The sequence below is a fragment of the Saccoglossus kowalevskii genome, chromosome 1, assembly GCF_978046115.1.
Source record: "Saccoglossus kowalevskii chromosome 1, keSacKowa6.1, whole genome shotgun sequence".
In the NCBI taxonomy this organism is placed as follows: Eukaryota; Metazoa; Hemichordata; class Enteropneusta; family Harrimaniidae; genus Saccoglossus; species Saccoglossus kowalevskii.
Window position 1 is genome coordinate 47922833 of NC_140641.1, and position 15602 is coordinate 47938434.

The window sequence follows — 15602 nt, forward strand, 5'->3', positions numbered from 1 at the left end:
TCAAACTCAGCTAGTTGTAATCTCTGAAGTGTGAAGTGGTTAGTTACACAAGTTTAGAAAAAAAAAGGAAAGAAACTGTACCATACAACACGCCCAGCAATGCTACTGTTCTTTGGCATGTTATTGATTTCAATAATTCCTGTGACTGTTGTCGATTTCAGTGACACAAGTTTACATTAAAAAGACACAGACATTACATCAGAAACACAGTCTGGCTCTGCTATGTCAAAACAACAGTATTTTATTTTTGACTGTGATATGACACAGCACTGCTGCGTCACTAAAATCAACAACATCGTTCAGTATTTTACCTTTCACCGTGATACAGTATGACTGAAATTAACAACACTCGCAGGCGATAAACACCAACATAAACTGGCCGACTTAAACGCTGGCCGAGTTCAAGGACGCAAAATGCGTCCCGTGTCGTCATTTTTCAGTTACTTACTTATTTATTTATTTTTTTATTTTTTTATTAGACGCATAAAATCCTTAGGAAAGGATACAAAGGGTCTTACAGAAAGAAATTAAAAAAAAAAACATTACAATCTAAAAAATAAAAATAAAATAAAAACTTTTCTAAAAAAATAAAACAAATCAAAGACAATTTGCAGCCAATGGTGAATACAGAATATAGAATGAACACAAAATGTAGCCTAATACACTGATAGTTGTTGCTGTTTTGTTCCATAGCTGTTTTTTAAGAAGACAGCTAAGGCTGGTGCTAGAGTATGGTTTGCCATAATCAAAATGAATTTATTCTGACTATTTTCTTTATCAAAATTTGGAACTTTATTTTGTGCAGTCAGGAATAATTTGTCCCTATGGTGACTTGGATGTCATCGATCATGGAGTCCAGACGCAATATTTTAACTGCCAAACTGTTATTCTTATAAATCGCAAAGCTCCATGGTTAAATACTTATTCAGTTTTCACCGGAATGTATTTTTAATTCAAAACAAAATATGCACTGACCTTTGAAACGGTAATAAACGAGTAACTCCGATTAGCCGATAAACTCGGGTCTGTAACCTATAACCTTCAACTTCAAGTCCTCTGATTTGCGACAACGGATGTGAGGTGAAGGCAGCGTCTAGTTCGATTCGCATACGATTGACGTACGATTGAAATACCTGTAATATCTAGAATGGGGGTATAGATTTGCTATCAGTTTTACCAGATGTACATTTCGAATCGAAACCCCCAGTAGGCCTACTGTGTAACATCGGTAAATCGGGCGAAAAGGAAAACGGGCGAACCGGTAATAGGGCGAACCGGTAATTGGGCGAACTGGTAATCAGGCGAAGGAGTTCGGGCGAAGTGGATTTCGGGCGAAGTGACTGTACCCCGTTTTGCTAGACTAGGATGGGGGTCTGTTTTTTTTATTTCCATGTATTTACCTGAGTTTTAGAACTTTTATTGAGTTTTTATTGGTACATTTTAACATAGCGGATCGCCGAAGACTGCAACGATCAGCCATATTTCATCCCGTTAATGAGCCCCACAATGCAATGCGCATTGGCGGATTTAGAGGGGGCCGCCCCCCTATTTTTATCAACCAACAGGGCTTCGCGCCATTGGCGCTCGCGAACTTTGCCTTCGGCCAACTTACCCCCCCCCCCCCATTCCAGAATCCTAGATCCGCCCCTTATGCGTTTCAGTGCGTACGAACTTAGCGCATGCGTAGTGAAGTCAACCTATAACCAAATAAATTTACTGACAATTTGGTCTCTGATGGAATATAAAAATTCACTATTAGTTCTATAATGGGATGTGGTTTTTAGGTCTATAATGGGGTGTGGTTTTTGAGGCGAGAGTGGTCCATAATGGGGTCTGTTTTCTTTTGGAGAAAATCATGGTTAAACAGTCCCACACTCTCGCTCACATCGGATGTCACGAATGGCTCAAACAAGTATAAAATAACCATAGAAACACGAAGAAACGCATATGTTTAAAAGAACATGAATCATCTGTAAAAAATATAGTCTCAAATTATCACCACTGACTCAGTGCTAAAAAATAAAATAAATCTTTGAAACAAGAACGTTGACGATGTTTTTATTCATATTCATTGCACTTTGACCCCCGACTTTGATCTTCTTCCGTGCATTCCGTCGCAGCGCAGACGGGTCAATGAACTGTCATGCACATTATGAATGTATTTATAACCTTAATTATTAAATTGATTTTTTGTCACAAAAAATATTTTAAACTGGCTGAAATTTCTATATATCAACATTCGCGTGAATTATAGGTATTTTAATGGGAGTGTCAATCGTGCGCCAATCGAACGCGAATTGTACGCGAATCAAACCGTACGTTGTCTTCACGCTCGTAAAACAGGATTTGTTGAAAAACATCATGGCGACCTCCGAGGAAAGTTGCACGCTGAAAGTTAGGTAAGTGTTTGCCTGTTTGTGTTTTGAATGGTCATCGAAAGGCAGTATTGTGGGTTCGAATGTAGGGAGCTTCGGCCACACATATCAACATATTGTACTAACATCAATATCGTAATACGTCGGTACAATAATATGTAACAGGCAATGCCTGGCGAGCGAGCGAGCGCAGCCGAGCATGTTTATTACCCGTCGGACGTAGTCCAAAACTTGGACTTATGTTTTGGGTTTCATCCATCCATCCATCCATCCGTCCGTCCGTCAGTCAGTCCGTCTGTCGGTCGTCATTTCTCACAGACGCCTGGACAGATTTTCTTCAAAGCTGGTACAAAGTCATAATGGGAGACGTGTACATTTATTTATTTATTTATTTTTTATTTGGTTGACCTTTGACCGACTGGCGGTCATTTTTGTCCCAAAAAACACCAAAAATCAATATTTTGACATGTCATCATCATTCCGTTTCTTGGACATGCCTTGACCTATTTCATTCAAACTTGGTATTGACATCAGTCATTGGGCCATTCCAGTTTATATCTGCACCCCCCTGTTGATGAGGTCGGATTTCCAGCACTGTATGATGGGGAAAATACCCCGGAATTCCAACTGTATATGGAGAAACAGAATCTGGAAATCCAGACAAGTATGTAAAAAAAAAATCCTGGAAATCCAGGCAGTTATGGCTACTAAATAAAATATGGCCTAGTTTATCTCGCCACATACCGGTTTATGAGGTTGGATTTCCAACAGTATGACTAAAAAAACTTGGAATTCTGACTGTATATGGTACAAAAATTGGGCCAGTATGAAATAGTTATTACTGAAATTAGATAAGGATGGTGGCACGAATGAGCTCATCAATACCGTGAAGCAGGACTAGTTTGGATTTCCATTGTCAAATATAAAATTTTGAACTTAGTAAATTAGCATATATTGTTTTCCGAAATATTTTTTTTTTTTTTTTTATATATACTAAAGCTTTTTTTACTTTTAGTCCCCCTGAATTTGATTTAAAAAGTATGAGAAATTTTCATAGCAACGCACTGCCCTACTTTAAGTTAGGTAGTTGGAATGTAAATGGCATCCAAAATAAGAGCCAGGATCATGAGTTTATTAACTTTATTTCTCCATTAGATTTTATTTGTATTCAGGAGACCTGGTTGAATAGTGATATAACCCAAGTTTCTCTCCCAGCTGTCTTAGATAATTATGAAATAATCCGTAAAGATAGACAGTCTGGAAATAACACATCAAAATGTAGGAGAGGTGGAGTTGCTGTTTTGTTCAAGGACAAATTTAAACATTTCATCACTAGAATTAACACAGAAAATAATATTAATGATATTCTCTGGTGTAAAATTGATAAAAAGCTATTTAACCGTAGCAGTGATTTATATATTGGCTGCATATATATACCTCCAGAAAACTCTTCTATTTATAAAAATAATGAAAGTGATAAATTCTTACTGCTTGAGAGGGATATAGCACATGTCTCTGCTAAAGGAGATGTTATCCTGTTAGGTGATTTCAACTCTAGAGTTGGCTTAATTAATGATTTAGTAAATGAAGAAAATAATAAACATATTCCCCTCCCTCTTAACTATATCGCTGACAACTTTAGAGAAAGACGTAGCATGGATAACAAAGCAAAAACAAACACTAACAAATTTGGTAGAAAATTAATTGAGCTTTGCATGGACAGTAACTTGATTATTCTCAATGGGCGCACCATTGGTGATTCATCTGGTAAATACACCTGCTACACAGCAAATGGGTGCAGTACTGTTGATTATGCAATCACATCTACTTTTATTTTTGAAAATGTTCAGTATCTCAAAGTGCATGACCTAACCTGCATCTCAGACCACTGCCCCATATCACTGTCTCTGTCTTTTAAAATTGATATTAACAATATTAACATAAAAAAACGTGAAGTCAAAATGAACATGAAACCACTACCAGCAAAATACATCTGGGACAGTGAAGCAAAACTAAAATATAGGCAACTTCTTGAAATTGCTAAAGAAAACGAAATTAGCGACATTATAAACAAAATTGATTCAAACAATTGTGATGATGTTGTTACAGAATTTAGTGCTTTGCTGTCATCAGTCGCGGACAAAACTGTCAAAAAAATAACACCCAAAATTAGAAAAAAGAAAAAAAGAGAAACCAAATTATGGTTTGATAGAGAATGCTGGGAAATTCGAAATGAACTTAAATCTGCTAGCAAATTGTTTCAGCAATATCCCCTTGATCCGTTCACCAGGGGAAAATACTTTGTCATAAAAAAAAATATAAAAAATTAATTAAAAGGAAAAAATATGACTTAAAACAGCACCAGTTATCAAAGCTAAATGATTCGGAAGGTGAACCATCAAAATTTTGGAAGCTGTTACGAGACTTAAACTCAGATTGTTTAGATAACAACAACAATTCAATTGAGCCCAATGAATGGCTGTCTTACTTTAAAAAGCTTTTAAACAATAACAGTCTATCAACTGATTTAGAAACAAATCGCCTTAATAAAAACAATTTAAATGAAACTAGTCAAACTGATTGGACTGTTGAAAACAAAACAAACAGCAAAAATGATTTAAATGCCCAAATCACAATACCTGAAATCAAAAAAGCAATTAATCAACTTAAACTAAATAAAACATCAGGGGAGGACGAGCTCTGTAATGAAATGTTTAAATATGGTGAATTCTACATTCTTGAAGGGCTTCAAAAATTGTTTAGTCATATATATAATTCAGGCATTTTTCCAGCCAGTTGGAACACGAGCTTAGTCGTTCCTATTCACAAGTCAGGGTCCAAGACAATTCCTAATAACTACAGAGGGATTGCAGTATCTAGCTGCTTAGGAAAACTGTTTACCAGTATCCTGAACACTAGGCTAATAGCATACTTGGACAAACAAAATATTATTTCAAAGCATCAATTCGGTTTTAGGAAAAACTGCAGGACCACAGACAATCTCTTTATATTAAAAACAATTGTACAAAAATATCTCTATAATAATAGCCATTCAAAAGATATCATAACCTCCAAGTCTAACAAAATCTATGCTTGCTTCATAGATTTTAGAAAGGCGTTTGACAGTGTGTGGCATAATGGTCTCTATTTCAAACTCCATAAAAATGGCATATCAGGTAAAATGTTTGATATAATAAAAAACATATACGAAAACAACAGGTACAGAATTAAAACAAAAGAGGGTTTAACTGAGAGCTTTATATCAACAGTTGGAGTCAGACAAGGGTGCAATCTTAGCCCTACTCTTTTTAACATTTTCTTAAATGATCTACCTGACTGTTTCAACTCTGAAAACTGTGACTCCCCGGTTCTTGATAATTTAAAAGTAAGTTGTCTCCTATATGCAGATGATGTTGTCATTTTATCTAAATCTGCTAGGGGGCTACAAAACTGTTTAGACAACTTAAAAATATATACGTCAAAATGGCGCCTGGCTGTTAATACAGAGAAAACAAAGGATATTGTATTCAATAAATCAAACAGAGCCCTGAGCAATAATATTTCTTCTTCGCTGAAAAAGAAATTGCCATAGTTAAGCAAATTAATTACCTGGGTATAACTATAAGTGCTAATGGCAAACATAAAGAGGGTATCAATAATTTAAAAAATAAAGGGATGAAAGCTCTCTTTGCTTTGAAATGCAAACTCGGTTATGACAACTCACTAAACATACCCCTCCAACTATCTTTATTTGACAAACTGATAAGACCAATTATTGTATATGGTAGTGATGTTTGGCGTGATGAAAGCACAACTAAGTCTGCAATTGAGGATGTCCATCTTTCATTTTGTCGGTTCATTCTTGGTCTCTCAAAATTCACACCAAAAATGGCTGTTTATGGTGAGCTAGGAAGGTACCCCATTGACTGTTTTATCAAGAAACAACAACTTAAATATTTCAACCGGGTAACAAACTCTGATAACACATTACTAAGAGAAGCCTACTTAGTAAATAAGAATGTAAAAAGTAAATGGTTTACAAGTGTAGAAACCCTCATGCAAGATTTAGATGTTGTCACCATTGTAAACTCAAGTGAAAAAATAATTAAGAAAAATTTAGACTTTATTCATAAAAAAATAAACAAATCATTTGAGAACCAATGGATCTTAGACATGCATAATGATAATAGAAAACTAACCTTGGCTAAAAACAAACTAAGAACATACAGACTTTTCAAACAAGATTTAAAAATTGAAAATTACCTAATTAATATGCAGAACCATGGTCTTAGAAGGTTAATTGCAAAATTCAGGACAAGCAACCATGACCTTAAAATTGAGAAAGGCAGACATAATAATGTGCGGCTGGATAAAAGAACATGTGATATGTGCAGCCAAAATATAGTTGAGGATGAGCAACATTTTGTAATGAAATGTCCAGCTTACAGTCACCATAGGGACAAATTATTCCTGACTGCACAAAATAAAATTCCAAATTTTGATAAAGAAAATAGTCAGAATAAATTCATTTTGATTATGGCAAACCATACTCTAGCACCAGCCTTAGCTGTCTTCTTAAAAAACAGCTATGGAACAAAACAGCAACAACTATCAGTGTATTAGGCCACATTTTGTGTTCATTCTATATTCTGTATTCACCATTGGCTGCAAATTGTATTTTTTTGTTTTTGACTTGTTTTTTTTTTTTTTTTTTAGAAAAGTTTTTATTTTTTGTTTTCTTTTTTAGATTGTAGTTTTTTTTTTGTTTTTTTTTAATTTCTTTCTGTAAGACCCTTTTTATCCTTTCCTAAGGATTTTATGCGTCTAATGAAAATATATATATAAGAGTTATATTTGGAAATCCTACTCTGTATGGTGGCACAAAGGAACTCATCAACACCATAAGTAGGAACTATAGTTTTGGATTTCCATTACTGTATGGTGAATGGTGATTTGGAAATAAAACTTTGTTTGACTTATACATCCATGGAAATTATACCCTGTAAGAAGTAAACACACAAGCTCATAAGCAGGGGGGTGCAGATATAAACTGGAATGGCCTATTGTGGGTTATAGCTGTGGAATCATAATCCTATGCCGACCGCATTATTTACGTGACTGACTCTGGCCAGCCCATAGGGCTATGGAGCCTTATGCTACTGAATACCTGTTAAAGGGGAACCGATACTATAAATAAGGGTCAAGATGGCCACCGTATTAGTATGCTAATCCGAACAAAGCCGCTAACATCGTGGCGGGAGCTCAGTGAAATGTGCCATTTACGATGTTTGGAGATCAAGCTGTGGTTCCAAATACCGTACTCGACCACGTTAGCGCCCAGGGGCCTCAACTCAGAAAATCACGATTTTTTAGGGGTGGGCGCTTACCCAAGCACCCCCTCGAAAAAGAGTGCAAATGAAAAATTTGATTCATCAAGTAACAGATTACGTCTTTGAGGAAAATCAAATTACGAAATTAGTTGAGTCATCATTGATTTTCACAATGAAGAAACAGAAATGATCACAAAAAATATGCACATTTTATTACAATATTAATTACGTACCACCAGAATTTACGAAATTAAAAACATTTGAGTCTGTTGGAACACAGTCGAAGTCAAAATTGTCATATTATCTCCACTGACGAAGGTGTTGGATCGTACGCAAACTCTCGATGAAAATCACTTTCCGCCATAATGCATTTGCAGATTTCACCTGCAGCGGCGTCCTTTGACCTAATGGGTCAAGTTGGTTATTAACCAATCACAATGCTGTGTTGTACTGACGCAAATCTTCGGAAATTCCCGAAGACTTTCCGGTAACGCAATGCGGAAGTGAATTATCGATGTCGAAGTACGATCTGTTGGAATTGATTTCAGCGAATAAACGACATGGTTTTTCCAAAAAAACTAGTAACTAGCCATTTTTGAGAGGTAAACTGTATATGGGATGAAATATTTACCGCATTTTACTTTTATTAACAGGTCATTGTCGAAGCGTAGTTTACGCACGGTTACCGTGTTCTACGCATTCACAACATGTTCACAACGGTCGATATCCACGCTGTATCATATAAAAACGATTACCAAGATTCGTTACACAAGACCAAGTTTTAAATTAGTTGCATTTTGAAGAGGTGGGCGCTTTGCCGAATGTGACCCCAAATATAAAAATTGCGCAAAAGTGTGGGGGGGGGGGGCGCTTGCCCGGGCATGGGCGCTAACGCGGTCGAGTACGGTACATAATGATATCCATGGGGGCATGAATATGTAAGCTAGCGATTACACTCGTCTGATTGGGCTTTTGATGTATAAATGTTGTTATTTTCGGTCGAAACGTGCCGCGACCAGTGAAAATCACTAGTTTAAAATGGTGGCTGATGTATGCAAAATGCCTGTCAATCACAGTTTAAGTCAACGAAAATGTAAATCCCCTAGATGTTTATTCAATCTACAAAGCTTGTTGGTTTACAAACAGCATTATCGTTAGGTAGTTTGTCTGTGTCTAACCATCGGTAACACTGGGACATGACGATGTAAGACAGTAAACAATGTCAATAACATCAGGTTACGGGCTTTCGGATATCCATTGCAATAAATTAAATGTAGAAGTAGAAATCATTCACATGGTTTTAATTTTGTGCTGAATCCAAAAGCGCGAAATTAAAACCACGCAAACATTTTCCGTTGGAATGTAAACACAATACCCAAGTCAAAACAACACTCACTCCTGACCCACAATCTTACAAATTTTACCGTAGTCATTAACGCCTATTCAAGACTACAATGTTTATTGTGGTTAGCATGCATGGGTAAAGCTTCGCTTTGACAATTAGCTGTTATCACCGTAAAAATGTTAAATTAGTCTTCAAATGGTCAGTTTATCATCGAAAACAACTAATGTTTTGATTTAAAAAAAAAAAAAAACGTGCCGTCTTCCCATCAAAACCAGAGGTAAAAGATCGTGCTGGAACATCGGCAAATCTCCTCCGTTATGGTAATTTGAACACGTTGGCATCACCGAGTATTTTGATTGGCTGATTAGCGATTTGACCTATAAGATGTCGAGCATTTGCATGTGACCAGAATCATTCGCTTACGATGAAACTAAATTGAAATTTACTTGCATTTCAGAACAATTCAACGAGTTTACTTTTGTACTTTATTAATAATCACTACCGAGTAATAATAATAATTTTGAAACGTAGCATGGTCGGATTGCGCTACCGTGATTATTTGCTACTAAGCAATGCAGTGTTAATTTTTTAAAAACTTTTTTTAGGACGCCAGAACAATGTTGGTTACTACTATGTGGACATTTTTCTTTTGATCGTACGGCAAAGACTTTTCTAAGGGATGAAACTTTTTGTATAAATAAAAAGGAAGGGGTACAGTGAACAGGTGTCAGACTGCAATGAGCTGCAAATGGTAGTTGTGTAATACTGATAGGCGTGCAGGAAATATTGGCCTGACTGCTTCGTATGATGTTACCCTTTGTTTTATTTTTCGCGAAATACTTCGACAGCTCAAAACCATAAAATCAGATATTTCCATAGCACCCACCACATAGTACAAGAAGTAAATACGCCATGCTTGAAAAGCATGAACAACCAGGTCTTGGCATAAGAAAATAAATAAGTTTTTGTTTCTGTATTTGACTGTCGGACGAAACGGCACCCAGACAACACGTCACAGGCAGTTCCAATTCATATCTTTTACAATAGATCGTTTCATTCATGCGTTGCATATATGTCCATATGTCCAGAAAATTTAATCGAGAGTATGTGTGTATTTATATTCTATTTTTGGATTCTTATTTATAATAAATACAACGCTTCAGAATGGTCGTTAAAATTGAGTCTACGGAAAAATTGTTTTGACAGAACGCTCTTCTCCCCCTCACCGCTCATTTGATTTTGACTGTAAAGTCACCCCGACGTTCACCCACCAGATCACAAGAACTCAAATCTCACACGAGATACAAGCCAGTACCACCCGTGTACATTTTGATTTTCCACACTAGTGTCGTAAACAGGTTACAAGATAAGCCCGTGATGTCGCGGCGACTTTTCTTTACTAATGATTTTGATAACCTGTACTTATAATATACAGTTTTCACACTTGTTATATTAGCAGTCTGGAGGAGTAGTATGTATACGGAGTGTGCATAGGAAGTTTCATTCTCAGGTTTACTGTATACGAGATCAGTACCGTCAATAGACCGACGCAATGGAAACAGACAAATAAACTTGAGTCGGCGGATTTTGTTCGCGACTGTTTAGCAACAATCTGGTCGTGTGTATCCGGTGGACTGTCGCCTTTTCTAGTTGGCCATCCTCAACTTGAATTAGTTCCGCGTCATATTTTTCCGACGATGTATAAATTACCGAGCGCACGATGTTTCAAATCATGGCACATGAAGACTGCTCTGTATTTGTTTGAAATTCAATTGCTATGTTAAACAAGCAAATTGTAATCTGTTCTTAGGATGTTTATATCAGTTGTTGTTTTGTGGGATTAGCGGTACAGGGGGAAAGATAAGCATTCATTTACTCAGTGGACAGAGGCGGAGTTAATTACCCATGAGCACTTGGTGCAATCCAAGGGATTGAGCAGTTCCCCTTTAAAATCCACATGCCACATTTGGTCTTCATGAAAATCACATTTTAAGACCTTCAAAAGTACTCACTCTGTTTATTTACTTCCAAACAACGACCAGAACTATTTGCGCTGCGAAATGATGAAGGTGGTCAATGGGAGAGGAGTGGAGGTGTATGGTGGCCTAAAAGTTGGTCAGGCGACAAGTCAGTTTGGTTGCTTTGTCCGCATAGAAGTCGACAAAACTGCAACGAAAGCAGCGGAAGCTTCTCGGCCGAATTCTCCTTTTGGGGTGAAGAAAAGTTTCTTATTATTTTTTTTTTCATTTTCTGATTCGAATAATTTGCTTGCACATACAGTCAGTAATAAATTGATCATAAGACAAATTTTCATCAAGATACATGTACATAATTTTCTGCATCCAAATTTTTGTTGACTCTTATAATTTGTTACACAGTTGAAGTAGTTCTAGAGCATTAGTGTCTACACTTAGTCTATCTGAAGTGTCACTTTAAGAGCTGTAATTTGAATGTCAAAGAAGTTAATTTCCAGGTTGCTGTTGAAAAACTTATTGTTCATTTTTAATTAATTTTTGTTTTCAATACAACACAGTAAGTTTTTCTTTATTATTGAGTTGGTGTGTATGCCTTTGGCAAAGCTAACATCTGCCTTATCCTCTAGCCTTTTCAAAATCAAAGGTGATACCTGTGACAGTAATACAGTACGAGATGTGTACATCAATATGTGCCTCCTACAAATAAAGACTTGTTTTTGTTTTTTGATACACTGTGGTTCAATTCGTAATAACAGCTCCGTCGTCTTGTGGTTTTAGCAGCATTTTTTTTTTTGGCTGGATTTTTTTTTTTCGCCCTCTCGCATTAGTTTTGGGGTCTTCAGAGGATGTCATCCATAAAATTAAATCAGTGTGGCCTTATTGGAGGGGAATAATTGTGTGGCAGTTTTGCCAACTGGTTATGGGAAGAGTGAGTGATTTATTCTTCCACCACTGTATCACATGACCGCCAAACAAGATTACATTTACTCTGCGCTGTGGGGTGTCAATGGCTGCCATTTTCTCGTAATTTACCGTATGCCAGATTTCTGTTTTTAAACGGTGATAGATCCCGTAGCTCTATGTTTGAAATACAACAACAAAATTAAAAAGAAGACGTCCAAATGAAATAGTTAGGGCGAAATTCGATTGTAGGTTGCACCAAAGAGTTACGGAACCGCAGCTAAATGTAGGTGGGTTACTGATGCACGTAATTTATTTTTGTGATTTGTTTCAAAATGGCGGACTGGTTATTTTTTGTTTTCATCAAAATTTAGCCGAATGGCAGCCATTTTTGTCTAAAACGAATAAAATCACAAAATTCAAACATGTCATCAACCGTTTCTTGGACATGCCTTTACCGATTTCATTCAAACTTGGAACTGATATCAGTCATAGTGAGTAACTGATGCACCAGGGGTTTCGTGAAGAGCTGGCCGCCGGGCATATGGCCTGCTACAAGCCCAAACTGGCCATCCACTCTCTGCCACCGACCGCCTCCACCGGTCTCGCTGCAGCGCTTCCCACTGTCGAGAGCCTTTTTATTTCATTTTTGGTCTGTTGTTACAGGATGATGGCCTGCTATTAAATGCATTTGTGAAACCCCTGATACACATGATGGACTGGTGGCTATTTTGTTTATTTATTAGTGTTCTGTCTATTATACAGAGATGATTTTACAAATTAGGTTTAAATTTGGTACAAAGGCAAGATATAATTGGTTAATGTTCTTCTTAATTATTTTTGGATTTCAATGAAATTTAGTAAAATGGCAGCCATTTTTATGAAAAAATTGCAAAATTTGAACATGCCATCAACTGTTTTTTAGGCATGCCTGATGGCACAACAGTGTGCATATTGATTATTGATCAAGCATTGTGTTCTATGAATCCTAATTAAGCAATCAGTGAAAGTAATGTGAACTTTCCGGCACCACAGTGTGCATGATCAGTGAAAGTAATGTGAACTTGATGGCACCACAAAGAAAATAAAACCCGGCGACACAATTTAACCACGTCGTTGGTTTCTTTGCGTCACCTTTTCCAACTGTATTTCGCTTCCTTCATGCATGTCGTGTTCATTTTTATGTTTTACCAATGTATTTAGAAATGAATAGATGTAATGACAGCAGCAGAGGCTTGTCGCCGATTTTGTCTCCTCATTTTTCGAGGCGACTGCAGTGGTTATAAACCGAATTTACAGCATAGAACCTGCATTCGAAATGCTATTTTTGCCGTGATTGTGTGTGGGGTTCGGGGTTTTTGCCTTGAAGGCGTGTGTTTTTCAATGGAGTTCCGAGGCCTGGGATGTTTGCCAGAGCCATGCAAAATCGCTGAGACTGACTGCGTATTTTCACAGCAAGGTCGCATGTCCAGTAAAAATCGGTTAAAGTGAGTTGCCTGTTGGCATGAGTGGAAAGTCCTCACGCCGAGTCGGAGGCCTGACGTACCAATATTTTTCTGTCTCCCCCCGCTGATCGGAGGGCATCCTCATAGTCTGTTGTTTCAGGCGGTGGTTTACCCGATTCTACCGGCAACAGTGAGGCTGTGCTCCTGGAAGTCTTTTCTTGCAGGTCCCCTTGTGGATTCGTCCTTGCACGGTGCCGGGTTTGCCTCTGAGATGAGGGCTTTGGTCAAAGGACTGTCGGGGCAAATTGCGTCCTTGGCAGGTTGGAGCAAGCTGTCTCCACTGCGCCACCTTGGTCGGCAAACAGGAAGAAACACAAAAAGCATTGCTCGCATTCAAAACATGTTTCTTTTGGGGAACCCCCTGTTTCCAGCCGTGACTCTCGCTGATTTGAGTGAGGCCGAGGCTCAGGCTAGTTACACTGGGTCTTCTCTGGGACCTCGGACACAGAATGCCAACGGTGACGCTGGCAGCCAAGCCTCCGATTTCGGGTCAGGGATTTCGGGTCAGGGAACACGTTGCACCTCCCCTACTTTCAGCCAGCCATGGTTCGTTGCGCGGTACCTGACCCAGAAATTTACCCTTGAGTCCGGTCTCCGCTGTGGGTTTTGACTCCCTTCTTGCCGACTCATGGGCGTCCCCAGAAGAAACCGACCCTGTCATGAGACGCACAGTCAAACATGCTCTTGCTCACATATTTAAGTTGAAAGGAGGCAGTTTTCTCGCATCGGATACAGCTGGTACCTTTGGCGGTCCATCAAAGTCTTCTATCTGTAACGAGTCGGTGAGCCACGTCGTTGGGGTGATACAGAGTACAATGTATCATCGACCCTAGTGATACAATGTATATTCACCCACCCACGATCCTAAAGCAACCACTTACTGTTGCTTCAATGCTTACGGGATCACAGGCGCCCGGATCCAAAGCAACCCTGTCGGCATATCTCCTCCTGTCCGGCCGAGTGCTGAATGGGTCGCAGGGCACATAGATGGTGTTGATGGGTCGCGGAGGAGGTGATGCCTAAGGCCCCGGGTGGGGTAAATCTTATGCAACGCTTTCCGCTGAACCAAACGCTACCCGGTCGGTGTGGTTTCGGGATTCAACCCCAAAGTCTGGGATGAGACCAAACGCCCCCAACCGGATCCCAAGGCTCCTTCCCCAGACCCCGGTACCATAAATTTCTGTTTGGCAAACCGGGTAAAGGATGACGGCCCCATTCCATGGGCGTTCTCACCAGTTCAGTCTGAGATGATCTATCACGACCTGTGGGCAGACTTGCTGGAGCGCATTATTGTGCGTGCCCAGGACTCTGAGACCTCAGAGGCAGACGCACCAGCCTCTTAGACCAAGCGACACTTTTACTGGTGAGCCACCACAGAGCTACAGTGTACGTGCAACATCCTCCAGTGTCACCTGGCTCTTCTGGCCGGGGCTACTACTGTGCAACAAGATGCGATCTTAGACGTGGAGTCAGGGAGTATGTCACTGCCTCAGTTACGCAGACTGGACATCTTCCACCATCTTTGATGGGGAGATGGTGGGTGCAGTCTCGGAGCTTCGGAGTGCAACGAACCAGATGGTTCAGATCGAATCCGCTAGCCAGTTGGCCACTGGCAAGGGTAAACGGAGGGCGCCCCAAGTACAGAAAACACAACACCCTAAGGCGACATCTGCTAGCCAGAGTCAGCCAGGAGGCAAGTGCTCATACCCTTCCACGGGAGGGAAGAGTAGCGGCACGCCCCCAGGGAAGAAGGGACCAGGTTGTGGCTCCTCATCCTCCTCAGGTGGTTGTCCACCCCTGCAGCGGGAGTAGAATGTTTGACGCTTACATGTACCTCTGCGACCGGGGGGATAGGCACGTGTTCGGCGAGTGGCCAGGTCACAATTTAGTGACTATCTCAGGCCTTGGAGAAACTCACCTCATGGGAGAAGAGAGCACCCATACCTCGCAACTGCCAGACCCATGGCCACATATCTCGCACACAGATTGCGCCATTGTAGTCTGGTTTGGAGGCAGCGGGTGACCAATCCCTGGACTTTCTAGGTGACACACGGTTACAGAATAATTTCCATTTCCCCCGTCAGTGTCTCCTGCAAGGGGAAGCAATCAGACGCCATACACAGGAGGGGCCTTGTTAGGTTGGATCCCGTTGTAGCGGCTCAGACTCTGGT

At 39.4% G+C, this 15602-nt stretch overlaps 2 protein-coding genes across 2 annotated transcripts in view; one reads left to right on the forward strand and one right to left on the reverse strand.

The window, feature by feature from the left end:
• The window catches only part of LOC102807265 (motile sperm domain-containing protein 1-like), a 51946-nt gene extending 50851 nt beyond the window's left edge, over positions 1-1095 (reverse strand). Inside the window, exon 1 of the mRNA XM_085502696.1 lies at positions 976-1095. The gene's annotated coding sequence lies outside the window, so the exon portion shown is untranslated. The remainder of the gene's footprint in view (positions 1-975) is intronic.
• A 1048-nt stretch (positions 1096-2143) lies between these two features.
• Positions 2144-15602, forward strand: part of LOC100377890 (uncharacterized) — a 168980-nt gene continuing 155521 nt past the window's right edge. The window contains exon 1 of the mRNA XM_085502709.1: positions 2144-2399. Coding sequence (XP_085358835.1) covers positions 2263-2399 — 137 coding nt within the window. The 5' untranslated portion in view covers positions 2144-2262. The remainder of the gene's footprint in view (positions 2400-15602) is intronic.